This window comes from Acinonyx jubatus, chromosome D4 (assembly GCF_027475565.1).
Source record: "Acinonyx jubatus isolate Ajub_Pintada_27869175 chromosome D4, VMU_Ajub_asm_v1.0, whole genome shotgun sequence".
Classification (NCBI taxonomy): Eukaryota; Metazoa; Chordata; class Mammalia; order Carnivora; family Felidae; genus Acinonyx; species Acinonyx jubatus.
The window spans coordinates 66416135-66436852 of NC_069391.1; the positions used below are offsets into that span (position 1 = coordinate 66416135).

Genomic DNA, 20718 nt, shown 5'->3' on the forward strand with positions numbered 1-20718 from the left:
TACAGGTTCATTAGAACACAGTCACACCCCTTCACTTGTGACGCAGTTACGGCTTCTGCTTTTACTTGATAACTACCGAGTCAAGTACTTGCAACAGAGTCGTATGATTTGCAAAGCAGAAAAGGTTTGCTGGCCCCTGACAGATATGAAATCCTGCATAAAGGTATAAAGTCTAAGAGGTGCTAAGTCCCTTTCTTTTTTTATTTTTCACAACAGTCCAAATGCTGTATATCCAAATGAGTGATGCTGCTGTCACTCAAGGTCTTTTTTATGTTTTTCCTTATTTTCAAGTCTTTGTCTTTTGAGGATGTATCTGATTTGGGGAAAATAGCCAAAAGTTACCTACCCTGAGTTTGGTGAGTAAAGAGGATAAACAAGGTTGGGTCCGATATGTGGAATTACCTTATTGCACATCATCAATAATGAATTTTTACATGGCTTATAAAACTAGCTTTGCGGGCATTTCTGAAGTAAAATTCCAAATATGTTCTGCGATGTGTATAACCATCAAAAGGGCTTATGTTGTAAAATGTCGGCCCGCTGTTTTTAAGTATGATTTATTTGAAACATCGGTATTTGCTACATGACCTTGATTCGCCTCGTCCTGTGGAGAGAGCATCTAAGCTTCATTACTTTCCACAGCAGTTCTTGTAATTGAAAGATAATGAAAGTCCATCCAGAATGAATAGGAGGGGCCACAGAAGCTCCCTCTTACTTATTCTGGCACAGAGGGTACTTCTGAGTAACATGGTTACAGAGAAGGGGAAATGGAGGTCCTCATGGTTCAGACTTTTCCAGGTGCTCCGATTTCAGCCTTTGTTGTACAATTAGTAAGTGAGGGCTGCAGGGACCTTTTGTATCCTCAGGATATTTCCTATGAATACTGACCAAGGCTTGCCTAAACGAGAAAAAAATCTATATAGATGGGTTGAACTTATTATTTCTAAAGGTAATGGAAACTATTTGTTACCAGGTTAGGAACCTGTCTTCCATTTTCGATTCAGTATGTGCAATTTTTGTTGTAGGGGTTGGACTGTGTAAGAACTATTGAAGAATTGGCAAGAGTCCTCAAAAAACATTCAGGTACCTCTACAAACTTTTTCCAAAAATAGTCTTGTCTTTTTAATTAGTGTTTTGCATCCTTAGAATTCATCAATGCCAGTGAAACCATAGAGTGGCTCATCGGTAGCACGTGTGCGGTATTGGTGTCTTTAAAAAATTTTGTCATTCAGTATGAAAGACTGAGGGAATCAGTGCTCATTGGTGTGCATATCGTTGCCTGGCTCAGTTTCATTTCAAAACAAGCATATACCATACAGGCAAGAAAGTTTGGAAATCTTTTTTCTTTATTGACCTTGTATTACCCAAAGTGTAGGGGTTGCTGACAGCAGCGTGAAGTACATGGAAAGCACTGGGGGCTTATGGATTGTATTTGTAGCTGTATTGCTGGACAACTGTATGCAACCCTGAACAAGTCATCTAACTTTACTTGATCCCTTGCCATCGATAAATTGAGAAAGCTATAAAATGCATAGATGCTATGAATAGTGCACGGTGCTGACATGCCATTGACATGTTCTTTTGCTGTCAGGGACAGCTGTGGATGCTGTTAACAGTGAGAATCTTCTTTTAAAATGTGATGCAGCAAATTTCTGTGCTAGGAGCTGGGAGCTGGGAATGAAGGTGAACAAGATATGGTCCGTACCCTCACGACACTTAAAATCCATGATGTGTCCATCAAAAGCTTTCTTTTATCTCAGTCAAGAGTAGACTTAAGTTAACATCACGGGCAGTGCACACATAGATACACAAATGTACACCGTGAGTGCTATCTCCCCTTTTTGTTTTATATTTTTTATTTCCAGGAGTTTAAATAAAAAGGGTACCATGTTACTTCCATAACAAGATAATCTTAATTTTGGTTTATTTCTTCTGAAAGTTAACCTGGAGCATCAGTATTTTTTTTTTAATAACATGCATTGATGTAATTGTTTCTGTCATCGAAAATAAGTGTTCCCCTCACTTAGGAATTTTACCTCTAAAGATCATGAGCTTTTTAAATTTTTTTGAAGGGTATGCAAAGAAACTAAATTGCTAAGTTGCCACAATTATTAATTATTTGTACTTAGCTAGATTTTGACTTTTTATTTTGAAATAATTTGAAAATTAAAGCAGTAAAAATTGTATAAAGAATGCTGCATGTACTTCATTCAGATCCCCCAGTTGTTAACATTTTACCACATTCGATACTCATTCTGTCTCTTCCTTGCTCACAATTTTTTTCTGTACCATTTGAGATTAAACTGCAGAACCCATGTTCCTTTCACCTAAATACGGCAGTGTATATTTCCTAAGAATGAGCCATTGTTAAAAACAGGTCATTTTTAGGGGCACTCAGCTGGCTCAGGAGGTAGAGCACGCAACTCTTGATCTCAGGATTGTAAGTTTGAGCCTCATGTTTGGTTATAGAGATTACTTAAAAATAAAATCTTTTTTCTTTTTAAATGTAAAGATTTTTTTTTTTAATGTTTATTTATTTTATTTTGAAAGAGAGCGTGAGCTGAAGAGGGGCAGAGAAAGAAGGAGACAGAGAATCCCACGCAGACTCCGCACTGTCAGCGCAGAGCCCAGTGCGAGGCTCGAACTCACAAACCATGAGATCATGACCTGAGCTGAAATTAAGAGTCAGATACTAAACTGACTGAGCCACCCAGGTGCCCTGAAATCTAAGTCTCCCAAACTATCTTATTGGGTGCCTACTGTGTGCTCAGCACTGTATGGGGCACTTGGGGATGGTGGAGCAATAAAAATAAGTCTACAGAAGTCTTTTCCTTGGACAGCTTTCAGATCTTAGAAACAGGAAGGTAATCTCACAGACCATGTAACACTGTAAGGTAGTATTCATTTTTCAGAATGAGTCAGAAGCTGCAGTAAGTGTTTGGTAAGTTCTAAGGGGAGAGAAGTTCTGGGCAAGAGTTGCATAGGGGAGATTCATGTAAGAGATGGGTTTATTCTGATCTCAGGGGATGATGAGTATGATTCAAAAAGGATGAAAGAGAAGTCATTCCTAACGGGACGTGCACCTGAACCTGAGCGTTGCTGTAGTATATTTTGGAGTGTCGACAGTGGGAAGATCAATACACTTAGAGAGGAGTTTCAAGTGGTTACTATTACTATATAAAGGAAAGCCCACAGATATTTGGAAACCAGTGAAGTTTCTCCAAGAGAAGAGCAACCCAATAAAAACTAAGCTTTTTAGGCAAGTGGTAGAGTCTCCCAGGGCAGGTATAATCTAAGTGAATTCAGGTTAGAAGGACCGTAACTGAAACAAAAAGGATAGGAGAGATTCCCGAGGGGAAGTTTCCTAGATTTGGTACCTACAAGTAAGAACTAAGAGTTCAGGCTAATGTCTGGATACTTGGGAAATGGGGACGTTTGCAGAGAACACCATGTGGAGGTGTTTAGTTTGCCATAAAGGTTTAATTTCTAAGAGTCCAGCAAGCAATTGGAAATACAGAGTTGTCAGGACTGAAGAACAAAAGAAAACAGTTTTGTATTGAAATCCTTGAAGAAAGAAAGACGAAGAATAAGACAATTGTAAGGGATCATTTGTGAGAAGTTAAGGACTAGGCCTTAATTTCTGTGGGTAGAAATTAAGAAAGGATACTGAAAAAGGAGCCCTTGGACTGACAAGAACCAGGATGATGTGCTGTGGATAAATCCTAGGGGACGGGCTGGTAATGGGACAGGCTAGTGTCAAATTCTAGAATGGGAAGGAAATGGAGTAAAAGGCTATCTAATTTAGAGGCAGGGTAACAGAGTAGTTGGTGGGGGTTCTGGAATCAGATTCTCTGCTTTTAAACGTTGGCTCCCTACTTGTTGGCTGTGTGTGCCTGGAAAGACACTCAGCCTCATTGTAAGTGCTCCGTTCCTCATCTTCAAAAGTAGATCAGCAATAATGGGATTTAAGGTTAAGAAAGGTGTCGTACATTTAAGTACGGCATCTAGCATGCGCCAGGTGTTCAGCAGATTCGAATGTCAATGTAAGTTAGACCTCCTCTGTCTCCCACACAGATGTATTTTTCTGTAATTTCTTCTGTCATATACATACTTTTTCCCTGAGCTCTGGATCACTGTGCATCTGCCCTCTAGATATTGCCATTTACCTTTTTGAGAAAAACCTCAAACTCCATCTCAGAATGAGCTCCTCTTTACTGCCTTCCTTCTGCTGCAACCCGCTCTTCCTTCTGAATCCACTTTCTTGGTCGTTGACGTTGACATCCTTCGACCCACCAAAATGGGTCAAGTGATCATTCATTCGTCCTAGAATAGGTTCAGTAGAAATTTGGAGTTGGTCACACCCACACATGAATCTTGGCTCCGCAGCTCACTAGCTGCATATTCCTTTTTTTTTTTTTAATTTAATGTTTATTTATTTATTTTGAGAGAGAGAGAGTGGCGAGTAGGGGAGGGGCAGAGAGCAAGGAAGAGCAAGAATCCGAAGCAGGCTGTATGCCATCAGCCTGACTCCAGACTCGATGTCATGAACCCTGAGATCGTGACCTGAGCTGAAATCAAGAGTCAGATGCCTAGCCAGCTGAGCCACCCCGGTGCCCCACTAGCTGCATTTTCCTAAGCAAGTTACTTTCTCTGGGGCTCTGTCTTTCAATCTGTTGGGTGAAGGTGATTAGTCTTAGCAGGTAATGTTTGTGAAGGATCCTCGGAGATCAGGAACCAGTAGCTTTTAACCCTTAACAGCAATTCCTTCTCGCTTATCCCCCACCCCCCACCACCTCCACTTCCCCAGCCCATCCAGGTACACCTGCTCTCAAGCCTGTCTTGCTGCTTCTCTGCATCTCTGTGCCACCGTGGTAGTTCAGGTCCAGATCATTTTTTATAATGGTCACTCTGCCTCCATTCCGGGTGCCTCCAGTCTGTCCATAGCCAGGGGCATTGTCCGAATAGATATGGCCAGTGATTCTTCCCAACTTATACAGTTCATTGGTATCTATTTGCCTGTAAGGATAATTTTTTGCAGGATATATATGTTCTCTATTTGGGCCCTTCCTGGTTTCTACCCCATCTCCTATCACTCATTCCTTTATGTCAAGTCGACTCAATAGCCTTCACAATCTCATGGAAGTTCTCGAACATCCTTTCTGCTTTAGGCATTTGCCCTGTCCTTATGTGCTTTTTTTCCCCTTACCTCCTAAATCCCCTCAGCCGCCTCTGTTTTTAACCTGTTGCTCTCCTTTTTCAAAGCCTGGTTCAGGCAATTCACTCCTCTCCTATTGAACTTGATTCTGTTCTTTCACTGTCTTCTAGCTCCATGATGCATAACTTTTGTTTTGAGGATTCAGATGATCACCCTGTAGGCTTTTCTCTGTATTAGATATAGTCACGTGGAGAGAATAGATAGGGCCCGAGTAGTCTAGACTCTGTAGTAGTTTCTTCTGTTCTGGTGTTTATCAGACTGACAGCCCTATACACATGCACATGATCCAGTGAATTCCTGGAGGACAGTGGCTACCTCATTCATCCTTGTACTTCAGATATCGATGTGTTTAACAAATACAAACTTTGCCAGAAGAGTCTTCCCAGATGTTTAGTAACAGAATCGAGTATTCCTAGTGACTGCAGTGAAACTAGCCAGAGTTCGGTTTACATCGTCTTATTTTGGGATATTAACATAAGAACCGCTTATGGCCCCAGCTGCTGTATTTAACATTACTCTCTTATTCCTAACCTAGGTCTTAGAAACATCTTGCCTATTACAACAGCAAAGGTGCCAATTGTGAAATTCTTCCATTTGAGAAGTGGTCTGGAGGTGGACATCAGCTTGTATAACACACTGGTAAGATTTTCCCCAGGACTTTTCTTTAGGGAGATGAAAGGGAACGAATGGCTCTTAATTTACAAAATAGCAAGTAAAATTAGCCATTCCTTTGATCTTATTTGTTGTTTTCATTAGGAGTGTTTGCCTTTTGCCTGGCAGACTCTCTTAACAAAGAGTTAAGATAGTATTTATTTATTATGAGGTCCGAGCGGCAGGTGCTTTTTGTTTGGCTTGAATTTTGTTTTAATTTTGGACTGTGTGTGTGTCTTTGGTCTCACACTGTTTCCTGCAGGGCTTTCTGGACCTTCTCTGGATGCTACGGGCATTCAGTTTAAATAATGCCAGGGTGAAGTGGGGGATCCTTACGTCTACATAGATGGAATTATTTTAATAGCCCTTATTTCTAGAAATGTTCAGACTAAGGACATATTAACATGGAAGTCATGAGCTCAGATGTCATGTATAATTCTTATTATTTAGTAAGTTAATGAAGCTCATCTTTGGGGGAAAATACTCGTGTCAGTCTAAATGTCTTCAATCTAAAGTGAATTACACTGTAAACCTTTTCAGAATATTCCAGTTTAAATTTTTTTCTACTATTTGGTAACTTACAATTTTCCTTTTAACAGGCCCTTCATAACACAAGGCTCTTATCTGCTTATTCAGCCATTGATCCCAGAGTGAAATATTTATGCTATACCATGAAAGTGTTTACAAAGGTGAGTATGCTTCCTGTTGTGATTCATTAGAAATTTCGTTGCATCTTCAAACTTAGTTGAAAACATGTCTATATTTTTTAAAGAATGATAGCCATGTTAAATGCTTCTTTTAACTAGTTTGGGAACCCTGCTGTGGCAAGCTAAAATTTTGTCGTCTTAAGTTTTACGTACGATAATCTAATCTTGCTAGTGGCTGATGGTTGGGGGTTTTTGTTTTTGATGTCCTTCTGGTTGGTCTTTGGCATTTGAAAATATAACTTTTTTGTTAATGCCCAATAGAAGCATTTTCCCTTTAGTGATAGTAGAATAGCTGCAAATTTAGCAGGAAACATTGGTGATCTGTTCCTCATTTTCCTTCCCTCTAGATGTGTGATATTGGTGATGCTTCTAGAGGCAGCTTATCGTCATACGCATACACGCTTATGGTGCTATATTTTCTCCAGCAGAGGAATCCACCAGTCATTCCTGTCCTTCAAGAGGTATTAGTAAAAGAAATTGTGTTTCTCATCTGTAAAACTGGGTGATCTTTGAGCCCTCTTCCTTCTCTAATATTCTGTGATTCTGTAGTTAAATTTTTAACTATTTTCCTACAAGTTTTTGTATCAATGCATTAAATTTGTAATCCATACTAATAGTTTAAAAATTAATTTCAGATATACAAAGGTGAAAAGAAACCTGAAATATTTGTTGATGGCTGGAATATTTATTTTTTTGATCAAATAGATGAACTGGTACGTATTTTAAGAGTAAAGATTTTTTTACATCCTTGACTAGAAGTTAGCTGTACTATGCTGTGCTGTAATGGTCAACAACTATGTTTTCACTTGTTATATTTATTTATATTATGATAGTAAAAAAACTAGCATATATAGATGTTTCCTTTGAAGTTGAAAACATTTTCATTTTAATAAAAATGAAAACATTTTAATTAAGTCAGGTGAGTTTCCAGGGACTATATGTAGGATTTCTTTAATGCCTGTTAATTCCAAATGGCTATGTAGCTTTATTCCAAATGAACAAATATTTGCTAAGTGGTTTTCTGCAAACAGTTTGGAAAGACTTTCTTTGAGTTCAAAGATCTAATAACCCAGGCATCATCAAGGCTCTTAAAATCTATTTCCAGATTCTTCCACAAACATGCACTCTGGGGTTTGACATTTAAAACCCTGAGCTTTCCCTATCTCCAGGCCACAGGGTAGAGATTAATAAAGTCATGAAAATGGTATTTTAAAATGTGAAAGAAAAGTTACAGAATTATATTTTTATGTATTTAAATTCCAGTTAATAAGTCCAAACTTACTCCCTAAGATACAAATGAAGATAGATATTAACACTTTACTATAGAGCATGATATCTCTGTTCCCTTCTATTTCTAGCCCACCTATTGGCCAGAATATGGGAAAAATACAGAATCTGTTGGGCAGCTATGGTTGGGACTTCTTCGATTCTACACAGAAGAATTTGATTTTAAAGAACATGTTATTAGCATCAGGAGAAAAAGTCTCCTTACAACTTTTAAGAAACAGTGGACTTCAAAATACATTGTAATTGAAGGTACAAATAAAATGAAGCTTAAAATCGAATAGAATATAGAGTTTGAACTAGGAGGTCATCGTTCTCCATCCCTGCAGAGAACGGCAGGGAGCCACCAGCTGGGATGTGCAGCACTGCCATTCTGTTACTGTCCACATCAGCACACTTGTCTGTTTCCAGGATGAAGAGTTATTTTTAAGGGTGCCTGGTGGCTCAGTCAGTTGGGCATCCAACTTCAGCTCAGGTCATGATCTCACGGCTTGTGAGTTCGAGCCCCTCATTGGGCTCTGTGCTGACAGCTCAGAGCCTGGAGCCTGCTTCGGATTCTGTGTCCCTCTCTCACTCTGCCCCTCCCCTGTGTGTTCAGTCTCTCTCTCTCTTTCTCTCTCTCTCTCTCTCCCCCCCCCCCCCCACCCCAGAATAAATAAGCACTAGGAAAAAAATTAAAAAAAAAAAAAGACATTTTTAAATGACTGGTGTCCTCCTGTGGGGCTTCTCCCCACTTCAGAACTCTTTTGACCATGACACATCTTTGACTTTTGTTGAACACTTACTGGAGAATAAGTTTGCAATAGAGATAAGGCAGCTTTAAAAGAGTGGGACTTTTGGGGCGCCTGGGTAGCTCAGTTGATTAAGTATCTGACTCCTGATGTCATCTCGGGTCATGATCTTACAGTTTGTGAGTTTGAGCCCTGCATCAGGCTCTGCGCTGACAGCTCAGAGCCTGCTTGGGATTCTCTCTCTCTCCCTCTCTCTGTTCCTACCCTGCTGTGCATTCATGCTCTCTCTCTCTCTCTCTCTTTTCTCTCTCTCAAAATAAATAATAAACTTAAAAAAAAAGAGAGAGAGTGGGACTTTTAACACCTTCTGAATTGAGGGTTTGAAAAGTGGGCACTAATTGAATTTTCAAGATCCTTATTTGCTATTTATTGATGAAGGGGTTTACCTACAAGTAATTATATGTAAACTTTGGCATTTCTTTTGCCCATGCTGAAGCCTTTTCTTCCATTGAATGCAAGGATCCGTGGGCCATGTATGTTTGTAGTCAATTGTTTACTATATATTTTTTGTTTGTTTGTTTAATTTGAGAGAGAGAGTGAGAACGAGTGGGGGAGAGAGGCAGAGGGAAAGAAAGAGAATCCCAAGCAGCGTCCACATTCAGCACGGAGCCCAACATGGGGCTCGATCCCACAACTGCAGGATCATGACCTAAGGCCAAAACCAAGAGTTGGACACTTAACTGACTGAGCCACCCAGGCACCCCTCCAGTTTGTGGGATTTTAATTTTAGGGTCAAAATGGAGTTTAAATGTTTAAAACTGAACTGAGAAATGGCTTAAAAAATATTTTATTGGTTTTAATCTTTTTTATTTTTTTGGAAATACACTTATATTATTAGTTAAATTATGTGTGTTACTTTAGGTTATGTTTCCGTCATTACTTCTGCCTATTGGCAGTATTAACATACGGTGAACATTTGTAAAATTAAATTCAGATCACTATGGCTTTAGATATGACTTTAACTTTTTAGGATGTCATATGTCAAAAACAGAACTTTGTCTTAAACCTTTCCATTATCACAGTGGGTCCTTACCGTCTCCAACTATTCATATACTGTTTTTAATTTTTGAAGTCTCATTATCTTCTCATTTTTACATTCCTTTTAGATGAACCATTAGTAATAGGCTAAGTTAGAAAGAAGACTTTTTTAAAAATTTATTTATTTTGAGAGAGAAAGAGTACGCATGAGAGCACGTGAGTGGAAGAGGGGCAAAGAAAGAGGGAAAATCCCAAGCGGCCCCCTGCACCGCCAGCGCAGAGCCGGATTTGGGGCTCGGGCCCATGAAACTATGAGATCATGACCTGAGCTGAAATCAAGAGCCAGATAAGCTTAATCAACTGAGCTACCCAGGCACCCTTAAAAGGAAGACTTTTAACCGGCTCTTCTAGAATGGAGGAATTTCAGGGGTGGTGGTGACAGTGATGTTTTTTACTGTACAGTAGCTTAATATTATAGGATCTCTGCTACATTAAGCAACAACCAAAACTACATGTACAAGTTACCAGAAGAAAATGTGACCAAACCTACTAGGAAGGTAACCTTCTGAAAGCAGTTGTTAGTGTAGGGTCAAACTGAGTGAAGGCTTCTGTACTCCAGTAATGTGCTACTGAGTCTTTATCCCAAATGGTGTGCCCCATTTATTGCACATTAAAAGCATAACAGATAAATAATAATAATAAAAAAAAATTTTTTTTAAAAAGCATAACAGACAACCAGAAAGATGCCTCATTTTACTTCTTTACTCCTTTTCAAAGATTTTTTTAAATGTTTATTTATTTATTTTGAGAGAGAAAAAGAACGGAGGAGGGCCAGAGAGAGAGAGAGAGAGAGAGAGAGAGAGAGAGATTGAGAATCCCAAGCAGGCTCCACGCTGTCAGTGCAGAGCCCAACATGGGGTTCCATCTCTTGAAGCATGAGATTGTGACCTGAGCTGAAATCCAAGAGTTGGATACTTAACCAGCTGAGCCACCCAGATGCCCCATCTTTATTCTTTTTGTATATATTGTATGTATGCAGTCCTCCATTTTCTTAATAATCCCCAAAAAGGGTTGGGGTTTTTTTTTCCATTGCTTTCCTTGAATATTTTTAGGCATTTATTGGAAATAATTAAACATTCAAAGCATGAATTATTATGTATGTATGTTTTAAATCATACATAAAATAGTATTTTAAATTAGAAATAGTGCTTTATCTCCATCGAATAAATCTTTGACATCAGCATTTTTTCCCATCTTTCCTACCACTTTCTGGGTCATCTAATAAATAATATTCCAGAATCCAACATATATATATACCTACCTAGTGCATTTAAGATGCACACATTTAAGATCATATGGGAGTCCTTCATGAAGCTTTTACTAAAAACTGAGGTCTGAGTAGCATAGGGCAGGTGTGTGTGTGTGTGTGTGTGTGTGTGTGTGTGTGTGTGTCTTAATTTATCTTGTGTTTTATGATCTCCAGGATGACTGATGTGATCCTTAAAATGCTTGTTAGTTAGCAGGAACATCCAGTGCTAAAATGTTTTAAGTCTATTTGTGACCTCTTTATGCCTCCCAAAGTAGCACCCTTAGATAATATTCGATTAATAGGTCTTCTCCAAACAATATTTTGTTGTTTAAAGTGAAGCAACTCCTCATAATAGGAAGGAGTCTATAGAGAATCAAACATAAAGTAACACCTTCTTTTCTGATGGACACTTTCAAGAAAACACTTGACTTATATTTAGGAATATATATTACTTAGCTGTATTACACATTTGAAACTCATTAAAAAGGAAGTCATTTAACACAGTTGACTCTTGAACAACATGAGTTTGAACTGCGTGGGTCCACTTAAATGTGAGTTTTTTTCAATAAGTACAGTACTGTAGATATATTTTCTCTTATGATTTTCTTAATGTTTTCTTTTTTTTTTAATTTATTAATTTATTTTGAGACAGCAGGGGAGGGGCAGGGAGAGAGAGGGAAAGAGAATCCCAAACAGGCTCTGCACCTGTCAGCACAGAGCCCGACATAGGGCTCGAGCTCACAAACCATGAGATCATGACCCAAGCTGAAACCAAGAGTTGGATGCTTAACCCACTGAGCCACCCAAGTGCCCCGACATATTCTTTGTTTTAGCTTACTTTATTATAAGGATGTAGTATATAATACATATATAAAATATATGTTAATCAACTATGTTATAGGGAAGGCTGTGGTCAAGTGTAGGCTATTAGTAGTAAGTGTTGTGGGATTCTAAATATGTGTGTGGAATTCTGACCTTGTAGGGGGTTGGTGCTCCTATCCCCCACATTGTTCAAGGGTCAACTGTACTTTTATTAATGATAAAGTATGTAATACTTCCTCTGTCTTTTATGCACATGTTAGTGTATGAATAGTGGCATTTCCTATTTCATTATCTTTTTTGTTCTCATTAATTTGTTTTTATGTAGATCCCTTTGATTTGAATCACAATCTTGGAGCTGGATTATCGAGGAAAAGTAAGTTGCTTTGTTTATAAATGTTAATGTGGTCCCTTTTCCTTTTAATCCATCTAACTGAGCACTTTTAACTCTTTTCTTCTCAGTGACAAATTTTATAATGAAAGCATTTATTAATGGTAGAAGAGTGTTTGGTATTCCAGTCAAAGGATTTCCGAAGGACTACCCATCAAAAATGGTAAGTGTCCATTGGAAATACCAAAAAACAATTCTAAAAGCCTTTATTAGGGCACCTGGGTGACTCAGTTGGTTAAGCATCTGACTTCAGCTCAGGTCACGATCTCATGGTTCACGAGTTCGAGCCCCGCATCAGGCTCTGTGCTGATAGGTCAGAGCCTGGAGCCTGCTTCAGATTCTTTGTCTCCCTCTCTCTCTCTGCCTCTCCCCCACGCATGCTCTGTCTCTCTCCCAGAAGTGAATAAACATTAAAAAATACTTTTTTTAAGTTTATTTGAAAAATAAATAAAAAGTAAAAGCCTTTATTAAGCATCTAATTTGTACACATGACTCCAGTAATAAATACTCCTGAAAGTCTGGCGAAGCTAGCCAGGATAAACAGTTGCAATACAAAATAATCCCTAAAACCTTTTTCTAAACATCCCAGTTCTGAGACCATTTATCAGGAGAACAGGGAGAAACAGCCACACGTGGAATTTGGGTGGGAAAATAGGCCTTTTGGCGCTGCTGCTTTTCCTTGGTAACACACATAGATGGCACTGCTGTTCCAGCAGCATTCACCTCCGTGCCAGCCTGTGCCAAGCCCAGCTCACACACAGCTAAGGGTCCTCCACCTGCTCATATGAAGTCTAGATCCTTCAGTCTACTTGAGAGTAATGCATCTCTTAGTGGGACCAGGAGAGAGACAGTGTCACTTGTGCTGGCAAGCTCGCTGGTGTCCTATAACCTGATACCCAAGATTTTTATGGGACCAGACCCATTAAAAACAAAGCCAGATTGCACAAAAATTCCCTTCAGTGAGCAAAAACTAGAGGGTTTTCTGTTAAAAATAAATTTTTTTTCCTTCACTAATTTTCTTTATAAAGACTTTTTAAACGAGCCTGAAGCATATGAGTGTATTAAGAGTATGGGGGTATCCTCAGCACTGGATTGTGTCTGTGTGTCTCGTTTTGGCTAAATATGCCATGGCTGCCCTCTACGCCAAGGCTTCTGAAACTTGATCCAGCAGATCTCCTTGGGGGTTTTGTCCTTGGGGATTCTAATCCAGGGGATTGGGGTAGGGCCCAAGACCTGGGTTTCTTACAGGCTCTCAGGTGATGGCCGTGCTCCCTTCCGGTCCTCACCTTAATTTCAGTGGCAAGGAGGCTTCACTCCAGCCATTGTCTTCCCTTCCTTCTGATATGTTTCTCCAAAGCCACAACAAAACAAAGCAACAACACATGGCTCCTTTCTTTTGCTCTATGTAGTCTGTGTAATGCAAATCATAATCCTCAATTTTTTGGGTTCTAGCCTTTTCATTTTATGAGGAAGTGAAGCCTTCTTAGCTGGCCGCGGCTTCCCCCGCGTCCTGGGGAAGCTGACTCACGGGCATGTGTGATGCTCTCGTGTAGAAATGTCCTGGAAAAACAGGCTCCCTTTATGGTTAGGGTGAAACTGTGGGCCGCAGGATGAAAAGGAATAAACCAACATGAAATTTAGGTAAAACTGTCCCTAAGCAGTATAGTAATCGTTATTCAAAAGAAGTTTTCCGATCGATACCTGGTTAGTTGTTGTGTTTTGACCTCACATTAATGGTTCATAGTTTTCTATATGTATGTTCCGCTAGGAATACTTTTTTGATCCAGAAGTGCTAACTGAAGGAGAGCTGGCACCAAATGATAGATGTTGCCGAATTTGTGGGAAAATTGGACACTTCATGAAGGATTGTCCTATGAGGAGAAAGTAAGTCCGTGTTCAAAAGGGGTGGTTCTGTTTTACTTTCTTATTGTACCAATTTTTACATGAGGTTCTGTTGTAACAGAAAATAAACTTGTGTTAAATCCAGCAGTTCTCAGATAAATGATTTTTTGCAATGAATATGAAGTGATTTAAAACACGCCTTTAAGCACGGATGACCAGAAGTCCCTCGAGTTTCCAGATAACAGTCTTCCAGGCCTGGTCCCCTTTCCTCATTTTGGTCACTGCCCCAGTTGTTACTCAGCCATTCGGTCACCGGCCTCTCCAACAGGGGTGAAAGAAGAGATGAGAAAAGTGAAATGAGTTCCTTCAGGACATCAGTGACACTTCCAGTATACAGGAACTGAGCTGTACCAGACTCGTCTACAGTTTATTGCCAGATAGGACCCTTCACTTGTATGCAGTTTAACCCTTAATAATTGCCGTGGCGAAGCCGCTCAGTTTGGTCACCATGCTTCTGGTGATGTTTGCAGGAGGGTCGGGGAGGGGGGAGGTTTGGGTTGCTTGCTTGGGACGAACTGTTGTTTTGGGTGGTGTGGTCTTAGCTGGACAACAATACTCATTTAAAAAACATGCTACTTAAAATAAGGTACCATCTAGAATTTGAGGCTCTTATTTAGTAGTTTGGTTTTTTATTGAGATAATAGTCACTGATCACTGATACAACAAGAAAGAAATGTTTTTAACGTTTTAAGAACATAAATCTCCTAACCCTTGTTTCCTTGTGAACTGGAACTTCCATGGCTTAAATTTCTAGTGCCTAGTAAAGAATGGGCCGCAGAATTTCAAGAATTCACCCCAAGGAGAATTCGAGTTTCATCACATCTGTATCACAGTAGGGTACTAAACCAGGGAGTTCCACTAACTGCAAACCCTGGTTTTATGGCACTAGAGTAACTGTGAAAATCAAAAAGAAAACCTACACCATCACCCTGAGGTTGCTTCTTGATAGAGCAGACGGACTTACATTTGTTACATTCTTGTTTTTCCCTCTGACACTTTCTGTTTCTGGTCATCTCCCAAACCTGGAGTGCTCTTAATATTTGGTCAGGTGTCTGTCTAGATTTTTCCTACTGGTGTTATATCATCTTCTAGAGTGAGGCGGCGGCGTGATCAGGAAGATACCCTGAACCAAAGATACCCTGAGAACAAAGAGAAGAGGAGCAGAGAGGACAAAGACATTCAGAACAAGCACACAGAGAGGGACGTGTTGACAAAAGAAGAGAAGCCCATGCAGTGCACGCCTCAGAAAGCCAAGCCAGTGAGGACAGCTGTCGACCTGGGCAGAGAGAAAATCCTCAGGCCACCAGTGGAAAAATGGAAGAGGCAGGATGACAAAGACTTACGAGAAAAACGTTGTTTTATTTGTGGAAGAGAAGGGCACATTAAAAAGGAATGCCCGCAATTTAAAGGCTCTCCAGGTATGGATACCGGTCATACCTCGATGTTTGCCCTCGCATCTCAAGGGAAATCTCTCTTTTAAAGTCCTTTACTATTTTAGATATATTTATTTCTTTAACAAACCTACTTACTGAGGAAGATTTCGTTTTGAAGAAAGCGAACCCTCCCTCTCCTTTAACCCTGACCCTCTAGATGTCTTAAACTTATTCCCGGTTTCATTTAGAGGCTTATAAAAGTCATTTGGTTGACTTTTCTAAGATGATCAGTGAATGGAAAACCCAGTCATCCCCAGTGCCTAGAAACCCTAGCCTGAGTGACCAGAAAACATGCCGCTGCTTGAGCTTCACTTCTCAGTAGGTGCACTTTGGAAGTGATTGGCCATGGGGGAGGCACAGCAGAATCATGTCAGGACCCCAAGCTGTGGATAGTGAGCCACTTGTATTTCTCTTTACCTGTGTACATGCACATGCCTAGAAAAGGCACTGAAAGGAACTCTGTTACACGGCGACTGGTGGTTCTAACCGCGGAAGAGAGGAGGATGTGACTGTTTTAATACTTTCCTGCAGCGAGCAGAGTTATTCTTACGATGAGGAAAGATAGATGACCAGTCCATACTTGAAAATCATCCATACTTCTTGTCCCTTTGAGTTGTTGGATCTGCATTGACCCTTTCTATTAAATGGGTAAAGTGTCCACTTTGGGCATCTTTTTAACAGACTGTTAGCAGTGGGGGTACCTTCTGTGTACGTATAAAAAGTTAGGATTTACAGAGCAGTTTACACACCCTCACTTTGTTTTTCCGAACAAACCTGAGAGAGTGGATGGAATCTGATTGGCATAGAAGAGAAACCCGGGGAAGTCATTTTCTAGATTAAAGTAGTAACCTTTCATGTTTGTCCTCAATTGCATATGTGTATGGACAGTGGAAAAAAGTCAGCACTGCTGACAATTCCCTTAAAGTACTCTACGGTCATTGTCCCTGGAACACTCGTACCTCTCTTCCGTTTTATTATATCATAGCAGCAATATGGTGTCTCTTTTTTTAAAGACAAGATTTTTAGAGCACTTATTTTTTTTTAAAGGAGCTTTATATGGAAAGTATATTTTTAAATTATTTAATTATTGGTTTTAAAATAGGACTTCAGTGTTTATGGAAGTTACAGCTTGCCCTGCTTCTATGGCACTCAGACAAATTTAAATTCAAACTCGTTGTGCCCTGACGTGCTACATAGACCAGATCTTTTATGATTATAAGAGTAAATCTATTTAAGAGAAATCAAAATAATAGCCATAGCTAACGTTCACTCAGTCAGGCACTATTTTAAGTACTTTATGCGGGCAGTCTCTTCTGATTTTCTCCCCACCCCCATGAGATGCGGTATCGATAACCCCAGTTTACAGATGAGGAAACTGGAAACAGCATAGATAAGACGTAATGAAGTTCGACCAGTTATTTTTGTAGACTCTTCTGAAGAACGGGCGGTGTGTGTTTACTAGTAGCATGAAGCACATTATGATCATGCCCCTCTTGGGTACAACACAGAGGTGAAGGGATGCCCCTGCCTCCCCCCAGCTTTGATGGGTTTCTTCCTCCCAGTTGGTAGCAAGTTCTACGTTGTCTACTAGTGAAGTTCTCCAGGTAGAGCGGTGCTTCTGGAAGGCTGCAGGGGCAGTAGCAGCAAGTCAAGGAGAGCCAGGGGGATCCTGGGGCAGGGATGGGTAGATAGGAAGGGGGGAGTGGGAGTAGAGAACGGGGCGTTTCCTCCAGCAGCAACTCAGAGTAAATCAGTTGCTTCTTCCTGTCCGAAAATTATGCTGCCCCCTCTCGTTTCTTCAAATACGTTATTTTGTCCACACAGTATACTCAGTGGGAACTTCTGTCACATCCACAGAAAAATGTTCTGTGAAAGTTTGAAAACAGGGCTACTGCTTTCATTTTACAGGGAGAACAAAAAGTGCTAATTTTTTCCTCAGGTATGTCTAAATCAGATTGTGTGTTTGGATCCCCTTCTCCACCTAGTCCCTTGAGACCAACTGGCACATTTGCTCAGGTAAACCTAGCTCAGACCTGAGCAGGAAGCCCTTGGCTCATCTGTCTGTCAGCACGCACTTCCCGAGTGCTAGTCCTCGGCGAGGTGCTGGGCGCCCCAGGCCCTGGCCTCTTCCTTCTGGCTAACGCTCCTGGCTCCTCCCTCAGCACCCCCGCGCCGCGTGTGGTGAGGCTTGCTGTGTGCCGATGGCAGGGGCGCTTCCAGGGCTCCTGAGTCTCTGTCTTGCTTTTCAATTAACTTGCAGAGTTCTGCCTTCCACACGCCTAATTTCAGCCCTCTCTGAATATGGTTACGGTTTTAAGGCTGTTTCAGATGCTCTTCCTTTCGATTTTGTAAACCAGTCTATTTCATTTTTTAGGCAGTGCTTTTACATGAAGACAAAAAGAAACAAAAAACAACCATATTTTTGAGTCCCCAGTCAGGTATGTGGGTTTAAAAAAAAAAAACAAATGTGTGTTATTTTATTTATTGCATAGTTTACCACATGCCTTTTGATTTGCTTCCTTTGAGTATGTGGTTTTAACAGGGACTGGACGTCAGAATCACTTGGGGAACTTTTACAAATACAGCTGCCCTCCCCCCACTCTTCAGAGGTTAGGCTGAGCCTGTGCTCTAAGGTGGTTCCTATATCATCCCTAAGTAAGAACCATAGCCTTTAATTATTTGTTCCTCTTCCACGCTTTTTGTTTCTGATTTGAAATTGCCACTGTCTTGTCAGCAGTATGTTCTCCTCATGAGACTATCTACCATACACAAAAGTAGGGAAAGAAAGAAATTGTTGGCCTGAACTCCTCTCTCTCTCTCTCTCTCTCTCTCTCTCTCTCTCTCTCTCCCTCCCTCTCTCCCTCTCTCCCTCTCTCCCTCTCTCCCTCTCCGCCCCCCTCCCTCTCCTTCTCTCGGCTGCATCATTTATTCATTCCTTCAACAAATAGTGATTAAGCCACCACCCCCCTACCGCCCAGCCTCTAAGCACAGAATATGGGCCTCAACACTGACAATACAGCAGTGGACCAGCCCCTTCTCTCATTTACTCCACATCCTTGTCAGAAGAGAGGTGTAAATATTCCCTATGGCAACAGGTGCTAAGAAACACAAAGTAGGGAAGGGGAAGGGAATGCTGGATAGGACTGTGGTGTCTCTGATGAAGTAACATTTACACAAAGAAATAAAAAGAGGGGCAAGTTAGGGGAAGTTGGAGTTAGACTGTTACCACAGAACGAAAACCACATTGTACCCCCGTGTCACTGAGTGACGTGAGCAGGGAGGGGTGGTAGGCGAGGTCAGGGTAGATGGATCTGGATCATGAGGTGCCTTGAGCGCTGGCAGGGATGGCTTTCTTTCTCTCCATGAGATGGACAGCTTTTGGAGGCTTTGGAGCACAGGCGGTATTGTGGGAATTCTGATGGCAAAGGTTCCCGTTGTAAAAGTCTGCTGGGCAGAGGTGAGGGTGGCAACAGAGCCACGAGGAGGCTCCTGCTGGAGCTTAGGGGAGAGCCGGCCCTGGCTCACACTCAGGTGGAAGCAGCAGGGGACTCGAGGACTGGTCACGCTCTGGATATTCTGAAGGTGGTGCCAACATGGTCTGTTGCTGGGTTGGATGATTGCATAGGACAGAATGCACCCGAGATGACACTACGATTTTTGGCCTGAGCAACTAGAAGACCAGAAGTGGGACTTCCTGTGCAGAGAAAGAGGAAGAACAGATTTGGGCACAAAGAGTCCAGCCTTAGCCATGTAAATTTGGCCGCTGGGTGTTTGAGTAGAGATGCCAGGTAGCCAATGAGATGTATGAGCTGGGCGTTCAGAGCAGAGGCCTAGGCTGAAGATAGAGACTTGAGTATTGTCAGGGCAGAGATAGTATTTGAAGGCCTGGGTAGGAGTGGGATCGCCTCCGAGGTAAACACAGAACAAAAAGAGAAAAGCATTTAGAGGCTCAAAATAAACAGAGGAGACCGACAGAAGACGGTCAGTGAGGGAACAAGTGAGCCGGCTCCTGGAGTCCAGTGGAAAAGGGGCCTCAGAGAAGGGCTTGGCCATGTGTGGGTGCTGCTGCTGGGAAGTCTGGGGCGGTGTAGACTGATCAGTAAGCATTGCATGTGGCAGTGCAGAAGTCACCAGTGAGTCGGAAAAGAGCCCTGCCTCTGGAGTGGAGAGGACAAAAACCTGATTGCAGGGATTTCTGGTGAGAAGCGCTGGAACCAGTCTGGGCAACCAGACCTCCCAGCATCCTTTCCGGCCTGCCAGGCCTGTGGACAGATGCTCAAAGGACGGCAAGATCAGGAGGCTCTGAAGGCCCTTCTGGTGTTCAAGTATGCTTTTGATCCTGAAAGGGAAGGGGAGAAATTGAGGGGTGGTGGGAGGAAAAACAAAGTAACTTTAATATACTGAGACACTTTTTTAGCTTTTTTTAGTAAGAAGGGATGAAACTTTAAGCTTGATGCAAATATTCTGAGTTCTGGCCTGAAGACCCACCCTCTTAGTAACTTTGCCGTGTGTGTGTGTGTGTGTGTGAATAATGTAGGTTTAAAGAAGGGAAATTGTATAAGCAAATAGAGCACGTGTAGTCTTTTTAACTTGATTATATAGTTTCTGAAATTTTAAAACTTCATTGATATAACGACATTTTTGTATGTAGTGTAAAGCAACTCAACATTTTATGCTCAGTCCATATATGTTGTATGTGTAATGTGGGCACACTGTTTTTAGATTGGAGAGTGGCTGTGTTAGTTAGAATGTGAAGAGACAAGCTGTCTCTACCGTCACTGAGAAATAGCGCTCCCGATTCCGGGGCAGCCTTCTGAGCCCCCGTGGTAGAGAGAGTGCCTCTCTGCGCTCACCCACCCAGCCTGAAATAAGCTGGGGCGCAGTGACCCCACCCTGGGAAAGCAAAGAGAGTTCCAGACAAGGAGTGTTTGGTTGTCTCTACTTGGAATGTTGTTAACAAGAGAAAAATAAATGGAATAATGAAATTATTTAGCTACTTCCATTTCTGTCAGGATGGAGATGAAGTATCTCAAGTATATACAGTAATAGGATTAGGCATTTCTTTTTATGCCATGTGAATTTTAGGGTTTTTTTTTTTTTGGTCTGTTTTGTGTAATGATTGTAGAAAACATGTGAAGTGACCTCAAATCTCTTTACGATTACAATTTAAGAGGAATGGGTGTTAGGTTGGTACAGAGGTCAGGTGATTCAAAGAGAAAGAACCAGAAATCTTGAGAG

At 41.1% G+C, this 20718-nt stretch overlaps 1 protein-coding gene across 7 annotated transcripts in view; it reads left to right on the plus strand.

Annotated features, from left to right (window-relative positions):
- TUT7 (terminal uridylyl transferase 7) overlaps positions 1-20718 on the plus strand; it is a 60844-nt gene that overhangs the window by 30761 nt on the left and 9365 nt on the right. For 5 of the 7 annotated variants that reach the window (XM_027048189.2, XM_027048190.2, XM_027048191.2 and 2 more), the window contains exons 17-28: positions 1026-1083; positions 5751-5854; positions 6466-6555; positions 6921-7034; positions 7209-7286; positions 7932-8109; positions 12083-12130; positions 12217-12308; positions 13914-14029; positions 15140-15465; positions 17420-17496; positions 17855-17918. In XM_027048189.2, coding sequence (XP_026903990.2) covers positions 1026-1083; positions 5751-5854; positions 6466-6555; positions 6921-7034; positions 7209-7286; positions 7932-8109; positions 12083-12130; positions 12217-12308; positions 13914-14029; positions 15140-15465; positions 17420-17496; positions 17855-17918 — 1345 coding nt within the window. The remainder of the gene's footprint in view (positions 1-1025; positions 1084-5750; positions 5855-6465; positions 6556-6920; positions 7035-7208; positions 7287-7931; positions 8110-12082; positions 12131-12216; positions 12309-13913; positions 14030-15139; positions 15466-17419; positions 17497-17854; positions 17919-20718) is intronic. The other 2 variants (XM_027048194.2, XM_027048193.2) reach the window with 2 other exon arrangements.